This window comes from Temnothorax nylanderi, unplaced genomic scaffold (assembly GCF_030848795.1).
Source record: "Temnothorax nylanderi isolate EJ_2023f unplaced genomic scaffold, tnyl_v1.0 TNYL_tig0003_pilon, whole genome shotgun sequence".
Classification (NCBI taxonomy): Eukaryota; Metazoa; Arthropoda; class Insecta; order Hymenoptera; family Formicidae; genus Temnothorax; species Temnothorax nylanderi.
The window spans coordinates 520,581-537,244 of record NW_027249065.1 but is presented as its reverse complement, the minus strand read 5'-3'; the positions used below and the strand labels follow the sequence as shown (position 1 = coordinate 537,244).

The 16,664-nt window shown below is 46.3% G+C and overlaps 1 protein-coding gene across 3 annotated transcripts in view; it reads right to left on the bottom strand.

Annotated features, from left to right (window-relative positions):
• Positions 1-780: 780 nt before the first annotated feature.
• LOC139770678 (uncharacterized) overlaps positions 781-16,664 on the bottom strand; it is a 194,609-nt gene continuing 178,725 nt past the window's right edge. For all 3 annotated transcript variants that reach the window (XM_071702785.1, XM_071702794.1, XM_071702804.1), the window contains one exon: positions 781-8,776. In XM_071702785.1, the coding sequence (XP_071558886.1) occupies positions 8,465-8,776 (312 nt within the window). In that variant the 3' untranslated portion in view covers positions 781-8,464. The remainder of the gene's footprint in view (positions 8,777-16,664) is intronic.

Below are 16,664 nucleotides of genomic sequence, written 5' to 3'. Positions count from 1 at the left end.
TGTGTTTAACAAATAACAATTTTTCCCAGTATTTTAAATCTAAAAAAATTTCCTTATATGAGAATAATTTCACATTTCCATTATTTTGGACTTTACAAAGTGTCACAAAAATCGTATATCTTTATTTATTGTTTAATTATTTATTACTAATTATTAATACATTTTAACATGTTGCTCCAAGTGTCAATATTTTCCTCTCTCGTATGTCGGTACATCACTTTCTCTTTCGAACGGCAGTAACATGTTGTTATCGAATTATTGTCTCGACGAAAATTGGAGCATATAACGTGAGACATCGAGCAGAAATCCAGCCGTATCGTAAAAGGAGCTCTTTTAACTTAATGTCATGGAAACTGGAGACCTCAGTCGAGTTTGGTAACACCATCACGTACACATGCTCACATGTGGATTCTGGTTTATCGGTTACGGTCTTGTTTAACGGCGGGTTCTGCTGCTACCGTCTAGTTATCTCGCAGAAATTTTATTCCGTATCAAGGTTAGCATTTAAACGAAACTGATTATTCTACGCAATAATAATTCACGTCTAAATTTTTATTAAGTATTTGTGCGATTAATTTTTTGCGTACGTTCTGTTGTTATTCTCAAGTTTCTGCGAGCCAGAACATAAAACTAACAAAGCAGGACTGAGAATTTACATTTTGTATTTATAACCACGTTGAAAAGTAAAAAAATAGAATTATGTTTCTAATCTCGACGGAGTTGCAGTGCGAACTTGAGCGAAGTCTTGGATGAGGAACAAAGAAATATAAGATTGGTACGTTTATGATATTCGAAGTTACGTTTAATTCGTCCAATTTATTTAGTACGCTATATCGTAGTAATCTCCCTAAGAGAATAAGGTTCACAAATCAATCGGTAAATCACAGCTATTTCGACGTGACATAAATCTAGGTGAATCTATACAGACGAGCGAATGAATCCGTAATTTACCGGAGAAACGTATGCGGATATAAATCGTATGAACGTCGACAAATAACACATATCACAGTAAACACAGTAATAGATGGATGTGCCGAGGAAAAGCTATAGAAAATGAAATGTCCTCCCGATAATCGTGAGATAATCGATAAGTTGTATGCTGTCGTAATAACTTCGTCGTTCGATTCGCCAGTTTAGCAAAAACGTATGGTCTAACCTATAAAATATATCCAATGATATATATATATATAATATTTATATATGTACGCGTGAAACACTCCGACAACTTACAGTGGCAATTATTGCAATATATAATAATATATATATATATATGTATATCTATATTTTTTTATATTTATATATATATAATCTTTGAATCTCTCTTTTTTCTTTCTCAATATATTTATCTTACAATTAATATATTACTTACATAAACGTACATAAACGTCCACGCGATTCTGTGCATTGCACTTTAAAGCTCCAACCGCCTTGCAGGCACGTCGCGTCGGCGTGCGTACGCCGCGCCGCACGCATAGTGCCCGCATGTTTACACACGCGGTCGGAGAGATTTTCTCTCTCTCCTGGGACTTCTTACATTATCTATACTTACATTGCACGAAGAGTAACTCGTTCTCGCTTTCCACGTTCACGCCATGGTGTATGGTCAATTATGCTAATCGCTGACTGCACTTAATCGAAATGATTAATTGAGTACTCCGTATCGCGAGATCGCTTCTTTTATGTATATATACGTACGTATATGCGAGATGTCCCGTTGCTATCTTCCTCTCTTAATGGAGTACATTCTGCGTCATATGAATTTCGATCTATTCGTCTACCTATATTATTTTTTAATAAAAAATGAGACATTTTGCAGTATCTTTTAATTGTCAGTATTAATGTCCAATACTCTATAATTAGTATTAGATTAGCATTAATTAAAAGCAATTATTAATATTAATTCAAATTAATTTTAATAATTATTAATGAAGTCTCATGGTAAGAGAAAATCTATTTGATTTAACTGAAATCGATTTGTGACATAAAATGAAGCTTTTTAATTTTTACTGAGAAAGAACATGCCCTAAATTTATTAAAAGATTTGACAGCAATAGAAGAGCGACGGGACATCTTGTACATGTGAGTTCCTTAAGAAGTATTACTTTAATCTTTCATCGTGATGACGTTTACCGCTACAGTGTCCCTAGCATAATTTTTATTTGAGTTACCACAAATCGCAATAGTGCATCCGTGAGCTTGAAAATACGAAATGCGACGAGCAGAAGGTGGATCCGTTCGCGTTGGATTCTGTTCACTATATACTATTGCTTGTCAAATTTTTGACAGATTTTATACAGTCCCGTCTTTCTTGTGAACTCGAATAATTCTACATGGTTGGCCGAAACCGTTCGATCGATCTGAACTTATCGCGGAACAAATTACTGTAAATTGATGTAATTTTGACTATCCGAAAGTAAGTAGATAGTAAGTAAAAGAAAGTAGATAGAGACGTTAATTCATTTTATTAGGAAAGTCGCCCAGCTCCTTCGGAAAACTGACAATTCTTAACGCAATGGAGGATAATTGGGGATCTCGAGTGCTCAGGAAAGTTTAATCCAACTCGAACGTAATCTCGTGAACCTCCCTTCCCTCCTTCAGGTGCCGGCGGACCTTCGCGATCCACGATTACATCGAATGAATACCTTTTGAATACGCTACACGTACTAACGAGATTCGATCGTGGCTCGCGGAGGCGCTCTTCTATAATTACAGGGGGATTAACACTTGTATTAATTAAATTAATACTTTATCGATTTACATGTTAAACTCCGTATCGCTAGAGGGGCCCTTTATTTCCTATCTAACGCTCTCGTAGACCGGCAGCGTACGTTTTGTGTGTGCTACGTATACTTGTGTAAGTGAGCGTGTACGTGTGTGACTATCGCCACATCGCGCGTGGCGTCCGCAGGGTGTTCGTGTTGAAAATTTCGCTATTTGATCTATGGACACGTATTCGATAACTTGCCTAATTAATCGTGACTGAAATTACGCGAGAATACAACGCGAAGCTGCAAAAAAAAAAACGTATGTAAAAACGTACGTTTTTTCACAACTTTTTGAAGTCGTAGTTTCTTTCCTACCGCTATGCGGAATTCGTGTGCAACGAGTAACGAAAGAAATCGGTAAAACGTGCGAAGTAGAGAACGCGTTCCGAGTACGATAGCTTTTCCTGGGCTCTCGGTTGCTCGTCGTTCCATAAAATCAAAATATCGATCGTGCCCGGACAAAGAGATTCCGCTTTGCTCTTCGATCCACGATTTTATCGGATTCGCTGACACACTTATAGTTCGGCGAACAGAAGGAATGTATACGACTGCGTTAACCCGAACGACGTGTGTGGGCATATGTAAATTCGCGCGACTTAGGAATAAAAAATAGCTTTGAATTTATTTTCTTGTTCCTCTCATAGATTGATTTTAACATACGTAACTTTTAGACCGAGGGACTTCGGGATCTATTGTAATATTTTTTTTTTACTTGTAATTATGTTTCTATGAATATGTGATTTGATTTTGATAAAAACTTGAACACGGACTCGTTAAAATCATCTTAAGGATCTTATAAAATATACTTTTCAACATATCGGATAATTATCGTGGCAGTATCTATTTGGATGGCTAAGGTTTCACTCTTCCTGACAAAGATAATTTTATAATAAAGACGCGTATTTTTCAGCTACGCATCTCTCCTTTATTTTTTACATTAAATTGAGAAACACAGAAAATCGAAGAATTTAGGAGAATTAGAATATGTTGAGATATCAAATCTCCCTCGTGTTTGAGTTTGAGATATGAATTTTACATGAGTTCACATTTAATTAATGGCAAACAACGAAAATAGCCGAGGATCGTAAATATTCCAGGATGCATTGTTTTGAGCTTTGCTTACATCCGTAAAAATAAGATTCAACAACGCATGGAGAGAGATAAAGTTTCCTTGGGAAATCCAGTAAAGGATTTCACGGCGAGACGCAAATTTGTGGGATCCAAGCAGGATCTCGAGAACATTCCCTAGTTGAAATCTTGCATGTCTCCGAATTTTGGTATTCGACAGACTGTAAAATTGAAATATCGACCTGCACTATCAAAATACTACTACAGATAAATTTTTTAGTTTCTTATTCTTCATACTACAGTTTTCTTTTAGATAACATAAAGTTTACAAAAAATTTATATTAAATCCCTTTTTTTTCAATTAACGTTAACCAAATTTATGCTACATGAATTCGTATATATATATTTCTTTTCGAGAAATCTCAATATAATTTTTCATGTCAAAAGATACATTTGATTTCTGTACGCGAATAATAAACTCAATTGAAAAACTTTCCGATTTCTCATCTTGCAAAGAAATACAGAAATTTTGTAAAATTGCACGGAAATTTTGAAGAGAGTAGTTTTCGTCGTCGAAACAGGAATCGTTTACCGCGTCTAAGTTTCCGCTAGGAATCCATTTAAGTCTTTCTGGAGAACGCGAAGGATCTAGCCAGCACCAAAGAAGATCCTCGAACCTGCCTCCGGCTTTCGCGATTCGACGGCCCGTAAAATTGGGATATCGATCGATCGAGGTCGCGGCGAAGAAAATTTCTACCACTGTCGATTTAGGCGTTCACCTGGGACCAGCTGTGTTTCGCGACATCAATAACGTTAAGCAAATACAAGAACTTTCGGCAATGGGGACGTAACGCTCCGCGATATTTGTTGCGATTGAAACGACATATAATTCTGACGCAATTCGGATACCATTCTAAAACGGATATCATTCGATTACGCTTAAATGTGTACGTGCACATCGTCACATGATGTTCGAAAATAGAACAAGACGGTATTAATATTTTATAGAGAAAGAAACAATGTTTCAATTAAATTATCTAATTAGGAAAATGAGTCTCGAGCGATAATAACACTTAACATTCGCTCTGATAAATCGCGCGAAATAATGCATGATTACGTAAATTGCTCAATTGGAGAAATTAACTGTGCTGATGTTGAATTAGTAGTGAATTTTCTCTGCAATGTTTAAATTGCAAAAAAATAATAATTTCATAAATGCAATAATGGCTGCGAAACGATGCTTTAATTGAGAGATGCATCAATCCAAACGTTTCGAACTGCTTTTATTGCAAACTTTAATCGTTTCGATTTATCTTTAATGAAGCTACGTGATAAATCCGTATCTTGCTTGATTCACGAGAATAAATTATTCTCCGGAAATTTTAGCTGTGTCAAAATGTAGCCTTGTAAAACCGAATATTTAAATGTTAAAGAATAGAAGAAATATTTTATAGTAAAGTGCGTATGCATACATTTAAAATCATGGAAGTGAATCTCATACGATTCTCGTTTCATCGAAATACTTTGCTAAGTTTATCATTCTTTCGTAATCAAACTTTGATACTTAATAGGATTACCTTAAACGACTAGGATTTTATTATCTAACAGATCTTAAGCAATAATAGACACGATAAACTGCTGTTTATCGTCATTTCTAACGATTCTCCCATATCGCGCGCATAAATATATCCAATCGGAAAAATTATACGTGAGGAGAGTGTTCTTGGCAGTTGGCACTTTGGGAATGGCTTTTAAATACGTACGCCGTAATTTTCCGCGAATGGATCCAGGCAAATGTTACGCATACACACACATACAGGCACAAAAATTCAGCCGAATATCGCCGAATACCGGAAGCGACATTTATGCGCGTTGCAGAGCGTGTCCCTCTCGTGAACTCGTAAATTATTACAGCCAATAAATAACACTCGGGTCGATGAGCGATAGCGATCAAAAGGAAACCGTCTCGTGATATATGTGTATCCTGCGCACCCTGCGGGGGAGATGGCTGCTCCTTCCATCTCTTAATCCAGACGTACGTGCGCTCATGCGCGCATTGGTATGTGTATGGGTTGTGTGATGTATTTGTGTGTGTTAAGCACATGGTAACGTGTGTCGGTGATGTGATATGTGCGGCGAGGCCAGTCGCGTTCATCCTCTTGTTTTCACTAAAGCACGCTTTCATTTATTTCCGTTAGTCACTCGCTTTCTTCGAAAGTTGGCCATCTTCGGTAATTTGCAACTTTGCGTGTTGCATCAAGCGAAAAATGATCCTGTCTGTGAATAGAATTGATTCGATAATTCGAATAAAATTTAAATGCGCGCCGTCTCGACTCATATCCTATCATTGAAATTTATACAAATTTTGAATGAGGCGAAAAAGTGTATATCTCTTAGAATATAACATCATAAATTCGTGCGTTTATCGCGCAAGTTTCGCTCAAGAAAATAATTACTCAACGATAGAAAACTTGTACGGTAGTTAACTTATATTTTCAAGGCAAAGAATCAAAGACGGGAGTGGCCACTTTGGAAGACCGACGAGTCGCACCTTAGATACTATAATATCACACCTACTTTCATTCTTGAAGTCAAACTTCGCGTCTCCACTTCGGTCACACATAACGTTTCTCCCTGCTTGCCCTGCATTTTTTTTCCTCTTTGCGGCTGCACGATTCAACTTCGTTTCACTTTCTCTGTCTCACACCTGCTCTCACGCACACTCTCTTACTTTCCTGTCACGCTTCCTCGTCTCTTTTTATAGCGTCTTCTCTGAAGAGCGGTCGAATGGACCGCCTCTCGCGGAATCCTCTCTCTCTCTCAGGATTTTCTTCTTTTCTTCGTACGTCCGTGCTCGCTTCTCGTGACCACACGCCCTTTGTTGTCAGGCAGCGAAACACGTGAAACGGTTGCACCCGGCAAAGTGAAAATCTGTCGGATTCGTCGGACGATCGTACGTGATGACGCGTCCAAAGATCGCCAAATATTTCGTCGAATTGTGCGTTTATGGAAAATTCTGTTTTACGATAAAACAATAATCATGCGTTAAAATTTATTCGCGGATAGAATGCCATATTGCGTGACCGATTATATTTGAAAAAAGAATTGGGGAAAAATACGAAAGTTGAATTGTTAATTGGAAATTTCCATTGAACGAATGCTGCGCTGTAATATAATATTAGTATACTAATTTTGGATTCAACATTATATGTTTTCATTACGACGACGTGAATGTATCGCTTTGGGTTGGATTTTCAACGTTATTTAGTCATTATTCAGGTTGCATGCAAATTGTTTTTGTCGAAATAATCACGAGTTGAAACTTTTACGCGATCCTGAAAGGGAGCCTCTCTTTCAATAAAGTTATTATTTGTACCTATATAACTGTGCAACCGCGCATTTGCAATTTTGCAATGTGAGATATCTGAATTATTAATCTCGTTTTGTTGATGCCGGTACGGCAAATCCATTTATCGATTTATACGTAATTCGCATTTCGCCGTGGTGTAGTGACTTATACGCGTTTCGGTAGTTAATCTCATGCGTGTCGTAAAACGGAATTTGCACGCGCGCTACGCTAGAATTTATATCTCCGCGGTACGACATGCATGCTATATGAAGTACGGCTAGTTCTGTCTAAACCCCACGACGGTAATTGTCGGAGTATAAAATAGAACGGACTTTATTACGAGAATACAGTGAAACACGGATTAAGCACGACTTTCCAAATTTACATTAAACTTTATTTAAACGTCGGAAAAGCTTGAAATCTTAACAAATTTAAGAGAATACGAGGTTAAAAATTGTAAATTTTTCATTACTATTTAACAAGTTTATGATCGCGCTATCTGACTCGTGACATTTACATTTAACCGTAAAATCTTGAAACTTCAATGAGAAGTTAATGATTGCGAGCCGAAATCGAAGGGAACTTTAAAGAGTCTCCCGGATCTGGAACTCGTTAAAAAGATTAGGGGTTAAATATGATAAGGAGAAATCGAAGGGAGATAGAAAGAGAAAGAGAGAAAGGAAGAGAGAAACCTCCATGAAAATTACGGGGAAACTTTCAAATAAGTATTCGTCTAACACGGGAAATACTGATCTAAAAAATTTCTTAAATATGCGAAGGTGTGCGTTTGTCTAATCATTTCCTATCAAAATTACCACGCGATAATATTGACCCCAAAACGATCCCTTCACTCTTCATATGAAGTGTATATGTATACTAAAAAGAGATATATAATAATTTTTACATGACAATAAAATAAGATATAATAATTAACATAACTAAATAATTAATGCGTCATAATAATTTACAGAAATTTATTCTTTTATAATCGCTATATACGATCGTCTTATCTCAACGAGATTTTCTCACGTGTCTTTTTGTGTTTCCTGAGCAATCTGTTGACAAGCAAATATGACAGTAATGCATCGCTGAACGTGAAAACGTGGTTGGACCGAGAGCGAGCTGATCGATCGATGATTCGCCTATCGTCGCTTAATCGCTAAGCCTAACTTTATATTTAAGGATCGGACAACTGACACTGAACCTGTCGCGCGTTTCTGGAGCGCGCGCCACAACGTAATTCCCATGCGAGGAGGCCGACTCACGCGAGGAGGCCGATAGGTCACGTTGTGAGCAAAACGAGCGCGAGGATCGCCGTCAGCAGTGGAGCGAGGATGCCGGCGCGGATGCTGTGTGCAGCCGCGTGTACATATATATCGCCGGCGCTGAGCCTCTGGTTGTTTACGTATGCCTGCAACACCTTACGCTCGAAATCGAATACGCGCGAGCCAACTTCGGCGATGCATTTGATCTTGATCTGTCCCATCCGGAAATGCTGAGGCTCGATCATCAATCGCAGCCCCAGGCTGTTGGGAATGTCTCCGTTGCTCGTGGGCGACAACGGCGGGTGCTGGACAATGTTCTCGAGTGGTACCTGCAACAAATACAATTGAAGCAGTTTAATAAAAAGCAATCCCCGGCGACATAGAAATTGAGGCTGGTCCACGAAATTCTCTCTCACGAAATAATGAAAACAAATAACTCTGGCGTCTGAACTTAAGTAATGAACTTAAGTAAAAGAACTTAAATATTCTTGAAATACGTGCAGATATTAGCATATTAGATTGAGTAGGAAAGAATTTCGTTGAAATTTTTATAAAATATATTTGTGTAGCAGAATACTAAATTTAATCATGTTTCTGCGAGAAATATTGTAGAGCTATAACTTCTAGTAAGATTCGTCAATATAGTTTATCTGGCAAAAAGAGTGATTATGTCGCTCCAGCTTTGTCCATCATTAAAACAAAATAAAAAACGACACAAAGAGATGCCATCTAATTTCGAATTAGATAAATAGTTTGATAATTATCTAATTATAACAAATGATTCTATATATCCTATATATAATTATCTTTTTATAGCATTTTAAATATTTAAATTGAAAAAGTGTTCACCTACTATATTATCTCTTTTATCCTCAAATTCTCTTAAGTAGTTCTATAATATATCGAACAGTTCTATAATGCAGTTCTAAAATATGGAATATTATCACATAATAATGATAATTATTTAAAATAACAGGAGACTTTCCGCGTCTAACTACGTGATTATATAAAGAAAATGGATTAAAAATTGATTTGGGAATTATATAATCCCCTTTTAATTATGCACTTTTATGTAATCGCTCGACCGATTTCGATAATTGCCAATTCAAATGTTACCTCTTTTCAGTGTATATTAGGGATGTTAGGGTATTATGCGGATGTTAAATATACACGATGGTGCGATGGTAATAAGAGGAAAATTCCGCTGAAAGTCGACACACCGCGAATCGTTTGTTACGCGCCGGGCTGTACCGAAAGAAAAGCGGCGGCTGGTCGGCGCAGCCGCGGATGAGAAACGAGCTCGCTGAAATTTTTGTCTCGCGTGCTGTTAAAGGCGAGCTTTTCTTTCAGGCCGAGGCGAGAGAGCGAGAAAAATTGGCTACGTCCGCTTTAATTTCTGACGGCGGATAAATTCACGTGTCAGATCATTTCTCTGTTCCGTTAACCGAATTTTTTCGACTATTATTTGCGACTTCCTATTTTACACGGCGCATTGTTTCTCACGGCGAAACCGTCGGCTATTGTGCGACGCGAGAAAATAATTGCTTGCAATTTTGAGTATCTCGCGTCTTCTGATATGCGGGAGATGGCATATCTTAATCTTGCAATAATTAATTAACGTCGGGTATTCTGACGATTACACATATTAATGTAAACAAATTTTAACCAGACACGTAAAGTTTCTATTATTCGTAAATAATGACTAATGACTAAAATTCTGTTGAACATTATAGGAGATTTGTATCTTCCTACTTAGGATTTTCTTTCGGCCTCAATGAACAAACTTTCACAGAAATATGGAGATAGTTTTCCGTAGTTCGCCGCTTCAGTACGGCAAGCGATATCGTTAGGGGAGTTTCGAAAGACTTGGACAGATCATAGGATCGTCTGCGAAACGCTGCAGGACGCATACATATGCAGCGGACGATCAGCGGGCGTTTGGCTTTAAGCGTTCAACGTTAACCATAAGCCGTGGTACGAGCCATGTAACTAATCGAACTAGCACATTGGACCGAGCCAAACTATCGTCCTCGCTTTGTGGCGAGGATCGCCGACTCCGAAGTTAAAGCCCCCAGTCCATGGAGAACTACTGTTCGTAGATAATGCTCTGGTCCGGACCGTCTTACTTACCAATAACTTCCGCATAGTGAAACCGAGAATAATGGACGTTGCATGACACGAAATTTCGGTGTATAAAGCGCCGCGATGATCGCTGGGCGAACAATCGCGCGCATTATCGCTGGCCCCGCGTGAATAAAAATTATATCTGACGGATGTATTTTGTGTGCAAAATAACTGAAATGCACGATGTATGCTGATTGATAGTAAAACGAAAGAATTTGCCGAAACACGTCGCGCTGTAAAACTTGCTTCATCGCTGTTTTCCTCTTGTTTTTTTTTTTTTTTTTTTTTCGAAAATATCAGTTGTACAGTAGTTACATTTTGTTGCTCGTATCCATACCGGTCGTGTCGGGTTTATTGATGCATTACACTGTTTTGTATTTTGCATTTTGCGCAACGCGGCGCACCCGAGTCTCTATGCGTCGAAGTGGGGATTTTAACAAATGTGCCAAAGCTGTTTCAATCGAATTTTATTGGCCCTGACATTTTTTTGATTTATACGTTATTACGTTTTATTACGAGAGCCCGGCTCTCGAAGCTTTTTGAAAAGTGTTTTGCATTTTATTGCGTTATAATAACGAAATATTTATATAAATATGTATATAAGAATTTGTAAAGACAAATGTTACAGCGTAAGAACTTGATGAATTCATTATATTGATTGCGATATTAATTATATGGAGAAATTATTAATCCCTTTGGATCTCACGTCATTTAGTCTGAATATCTCAATTGATATCTAAAGTGAGATTAAGTAACGATTCGTGATTCGTGATTCGGTTCGCGGTTCGGTTCGCGATTCGGTTTATACTTTTATACCAAACATTGTTTGTCCATTCATTAATAAATAATTGATTGATCGAGTCATCGATTAATTTTTAAATTTCTGTTGTCTCGTGTTTCTACATTGTACTATTGAAATCCAGATATTTGTGACTAATTGTGAGATATAATCACGACGATTTTTATTAGAACGCGATTAACATAAAATTCTTTCATTTCTTGATAATATAATTCTGTTTTACTTTCCATTGCTGCTGTGTATTAATTCTTGGACGAATACATTAATTACGCGTATCATTGTAAAATTAAAAGCAAAATTAAGTCACTTAATTAAGATTTTATTAACGATCCAACGTGGTTGTTTATTTTTTTCCGATATGATTAACGCGCGCTTATTAACGATCGCAACGATTCGTAATCGACCGCAACATTATAATCGTCTACCGGCGCTGTTAATCAGCCGGCATTGAAGGAATTTTTCTTGAGCAGTTTATTTGCCCAAAGTAGGACTATTTTCTTTATATTTTCTCGCATATGTGCGAGATTGGAAAATCCCCATCCCCAATTAAATTCCAATCGCGCACGTTATAACTCTCAATTCTACGTTTCCCAAATCTCAAGTGATCACTTTGAGGTATGGATTAACAAATACTAAATTGTAATACGGGTAGGTAGGACAACGGATAAAGTTAAGCGTGTAAAAAATGTCCCTCTCGTGGTGTGCCACCTTGCCGTGGTGAGAGGGCTCCCTGTATCAACGATCCACTGGGGCAGTACCTTCGGCTTTACCGAAGGGAGGGCCCGGTGGGGAGGTACAGGGTCTACGAGCACACCGTACCCTCCTCCCAGTTCGCTGGGAGTGAAGGGTACAATGGGGTCCGGCGCTCCCGTCGCGTTGTCTGCCGCCGCGAGACATTACGCTTCGCTTATACGGTCCGTCGCGCGTCCCTCCGCGCCGCGGGACGTTTATTAACGCTTCGCTCGCTCGTACGGTCCGTTCGCGCGTCCCTCCGCGCCGCGGGACGTTTATTAACGCTTCGCTCGCTCGTACGGTCCGTTCGCGCGTCCCTCCGCGCCGCGGGACGTTTATTAACGCTTCGCTCGCTCGTACGGTCCGTTCGCGCGTCCCTCCGCGCCGCGGGACGTTTATTAACGCTTCGCTCGCTCGTACGGTCCGTTCGCGCGTCCCTCCGCGCCGCGGGACGTTTATTAACGCTTCGCTCGCTCGTACGGTCCGTTCGCGCGTCCCTCCGCGCCGCGGGACGTTTATTAACGCTTCGCTCGCTCGTACGGTCCGTCGCGTGTCCCCCCGCCGCGCCGCGGGACATTTATACCGTTCGCTCGCTCGTACGGTCCGTCGCGTGTCCCCCCGCCGCGCCGCGGGACATTTCATACCGTTCGCTCGCTCATACGGTCCGTCGCGTGTCCCCCCGCCGCGCCGCGGGACATTTCATACCGTTCGCTCGCTCATACGGTCCGTCGCGTGTCCCCCCGCCGCGCCGCGGGACATTTCATACCGTTCGCTCGCTCATACGGTCCGTCGCGTGTCCCCCCGCCGCGCCGCGGGACATTTCATACCGTTCGCTCGCTCATACGGTCCGTCGCGTGTCCCCCCGCCGCGCCGCGGGACATTTCATACCGTTCGCTCGCTCATACGGTCCGTCGCGTGTCCCCCCGCCGCGCCGCGGGACATTTCATACCGTTCGCTCGCTCATACGGTCCGTCGCGTGTCCCCCCGCCGCGCCGCGGGACATTTCATACCGTTCGCTCGCTCATACGGTCCGTCGCGTGTCCCCCCGCCGCGCCGCGGGACATTTCATACCGTTCGCTCGCTCATACGGTCCGTCGCGTGTCCCCCCGCCGCGCCGCGGGACATTTCATACCGTTCGCTCGCTCATACGGTCCGTCGCGTGTCCCCCCGCCGCGCCGCGGGACATTTCATACCGTTCGCTCGCTCATACGGTCCGTCGCGTGTCCCCCCGCCGCGCCGCGGGACATTTCATACCGTTCGCTCGCTCATACGGTCCGTCGCGTGTCCCCCCGCCGCGCCGCGGGACATTTCATACCGTTCGCTCGCTCATACGGTCCGTCGCGTGTCCCCCCGCCGCGCCGCGGGACATTTCATACCGTTCGCTCGCTCATACGGTCCGTCGCGTGTCCCCCCGCCGCGCCGCGGGACATTCATACCGTTCGCTCGCTCATACGGTCCGTCGCGTGTCCCCCCGCCGCGCCGCGGGACATTTCATACCGTTCGCTCGCTCATACGGTCCGTCGCGTGTCCCCCCGCCGCGCCGCGGGACATTCATACCGTTCGCTCGCTCATACGGTCCGTCGCGTGTCCCCCCGCCGCGCCGCGGGACATTCATACCGTTCGCTCGCTCATACGGTCCGTCGCGTGTCCCCCCGCCGCGCCGCGGGACATTCATACCGTTCGCTCGCTCATACGGTCCGTCGCGTGTCCCCCCGCCGCGCCGCGGGACATTCATACCGTTCGCTCGCTCATACGGTCCGTCGCGTGTCCCCCCGCCGCGCCGCGGGACATTCATACCGTTCGCTCGCTCATACGGTCCGTCGCGTGTCCCCCCGCCGCGCCGCGGGACATTCATACCGTTCGCTCGCTCATACGGTCCGTCGCGTGTCCCCCCGCCGCGCCGCGGGACATTCATACCGTTCGCTCGCTCATACGGTCCGTCGCGTGTCCCCCCGCCGCGCCGCGGGACATTCATACCGTTCGCTCGCTCATACGGTCCGTCGCGTGTCCCCCCGCCGCGCCGCGGGACATTCATACCGTTCGCTCGCTCATACGGTCCGTCGCGTGTCCCCCCGCCGCGCCGCGGGACATTCATACCGTTCGCTCGCTCATACGGTCCGTCGCGTGTCCCCCCGCCGCGCCGCGGGACATTCATACCGTTCGCTCGCTCATACGGTCCGTCGCGTGTCCCCCCGCCGCGCCGCGGGACATTCATACCGTTCGCTCGCTCATACGGTCCGTCGCGTGTCCCCCCGCCGCGCCGCGGGACATTCATACCGTTCGCTCGCTCATACGGTCCGTCGCGTGTCCCCCCGCCGCGCCGCGGGACATTCATACCGTTCGCTCGCTCATACGGTCCGTCGCGTGTCCCCCCGCCGCGCCGCGGGACATTCATACCGTTCGCTCGCTCATACGGTCCGTCGCGTGTCCCCCCGCCGCGCCGCGGGACATTCATACCGTTCGCTCGCTCATACGGTCCGTCGCGTGTCCCCCCGCCGCGCCGCGGGACATTCATACCGTTCGCTCGCTCATACGGTCCGTCGCGTGTCCCCCCGCCGCGCCGCGGGACATTCATACCGTTCGCTCGCTCATACGGTCCGTCGCGTGTCCCCCCGCCGCGCCGCGGGACATTCATACCGTTCGCTCGCTCATACGGTCCGTCGCGTGTCCCCCCGCCGCGCCGCGGGACATTCATACCGTTCGCTCGCTCATACGGTCCGTCGCGTGTCCCCCCGCCGCGCCGCGGGACATTCATACCGTTCGCTCGCTCATACGGTCCGTCGCGTGTCCCCCCGCCGCGCCGCGGGACATTCATACCGTTCGCTCGCTCATACGGTCCGTCGCGTGTCCCCCCGCCGCGCCGCGGGACATTCATACCGTTCGCTCGCTCATACGGTCCGTCGCGTGTCCCCCCGCCGCGCCGCGGGACATTCATACCGTTCGCTCGCTCATACGGTCCGTCCGCGTGTCCCCCCGCCGCGCCGCGGGACATTCATACCGTTCGCTCGCTCATACGGTCCGTCGCGTGTCCCCCCGCCGCGCCGCGGGACATTCATACCGTTCGCTCGCTCATACGGTCCGTCGCGTGTCCCCCCGCCGCGCCGCGGGACATTCATACCGTTCGCTCGCTCATACGGTCCGTCGCGTGTCCCCCCGCCGCGCCGCGGGACATTCATACCGTTCGCTCGCTCATACGGTCCGTCGCGTGTCCCCCCGCCGCGCCGCGGGACATTCATACCGTTCGCTCGCTCATACGGTCCGTCGCGTGTCCCCCCGCCGCGCCGCGGGACATTCATACCGTTCGCTCGCTCATACGGTCCGTCCGCGTGTCCCCCCGCCGCGCCGCGGGACATTCATACCGTTCGCTCGCTCATACGGTCCGTCGCGTGTCCCCCCGCCGCGCCGCGGGACATTCATACCGTTCGCTCGCTCATACGGTCCGCCGCGTGTCCCCCCGCCGCGCCGCGGGACATTCATACCGTTCGCTCGCTCATACGGTCCGTCGCGTGTCCCCCCGCCGCGCCGCGGGACATTCATACCGTTCGCTCGCTCATACGGTCCGTCGCGTGTCCCCCCGCCGCGCCGCGGGACATTCATACCGTTCGCTCGCTCATACGGTCCGTCGCGTGTCCCCCCGCCGCGCCGCGGGACATTCATACCGTTCGCTCGCTCATACGGTCCGTCGCGTGTCCCCCCGCCGCGCCGCGGGACATTCATACCGTTCGCTCGCTCATACGGTCCGTCGCGTGTCCCCCCGCCGCGCCGCGGGACATTCATACCGTTCGCTCGCTCATACGGTCCGTCGCGTGTCCCCCCGCCGCGCCGCGGGACATTCATACCGTTCGCTCGCTCATACGGTCCGCCGCGTGTCCCCCCGCCGCGCCGCGGGACATTCATACCGTTCGCTCGCTCATACGGTCCGCCGCGTGTCCCCCCGCCGCGCCGCGGGACATTCATACCGTTCGCTCGCTCATACGGTCCGCCGCGTGTCCCCCCGCCGCGCCGCGGGACATTCATACCGTTCGCTCGCTCATACGGTCCGCCGCGTGTCCCCCCGCCGCGCCGCGGGACATTCATACCGTTCGCTCGCTCATACGGTCCGCCGCGTGTCCCCCCGCCGCGCCGCGGGACATTCATACCGTTCGCTCGCTCATACGGTCCGCCGCGTGTCCCCCCGCCGCGCCGCGGGACATTCATACCGTTCGCTCGCTCATACGGTCCGCCGCGTGTCCCCCCGCCGCGCCGCGGGACATTCATACCGTTCGCTCGCTCATACGGTCCGCCGCGTGTCCCCCCGCCGCGCCGCGGGACATTCATACCGTTCGCTCGCTCATACGGTCCGCCGCGTGTCCCCCCGCCGCGCCGCGGGACATTCATACCGTTCGCTCGCTCATACGGTCCGCCGCGTGTCCCCCCGCCGCGCCGCGGGACATTCATACCGTTCGCTCGCTCATACGGTCCGCCGCGTGTCCCCCCGCCGCGCCGCGGGACATTCATACCGTTCGCTCGCTCATACGGTCCGCCGCGTGTCCCCCCGCCGCGCCGCGGGACATTCATACCGT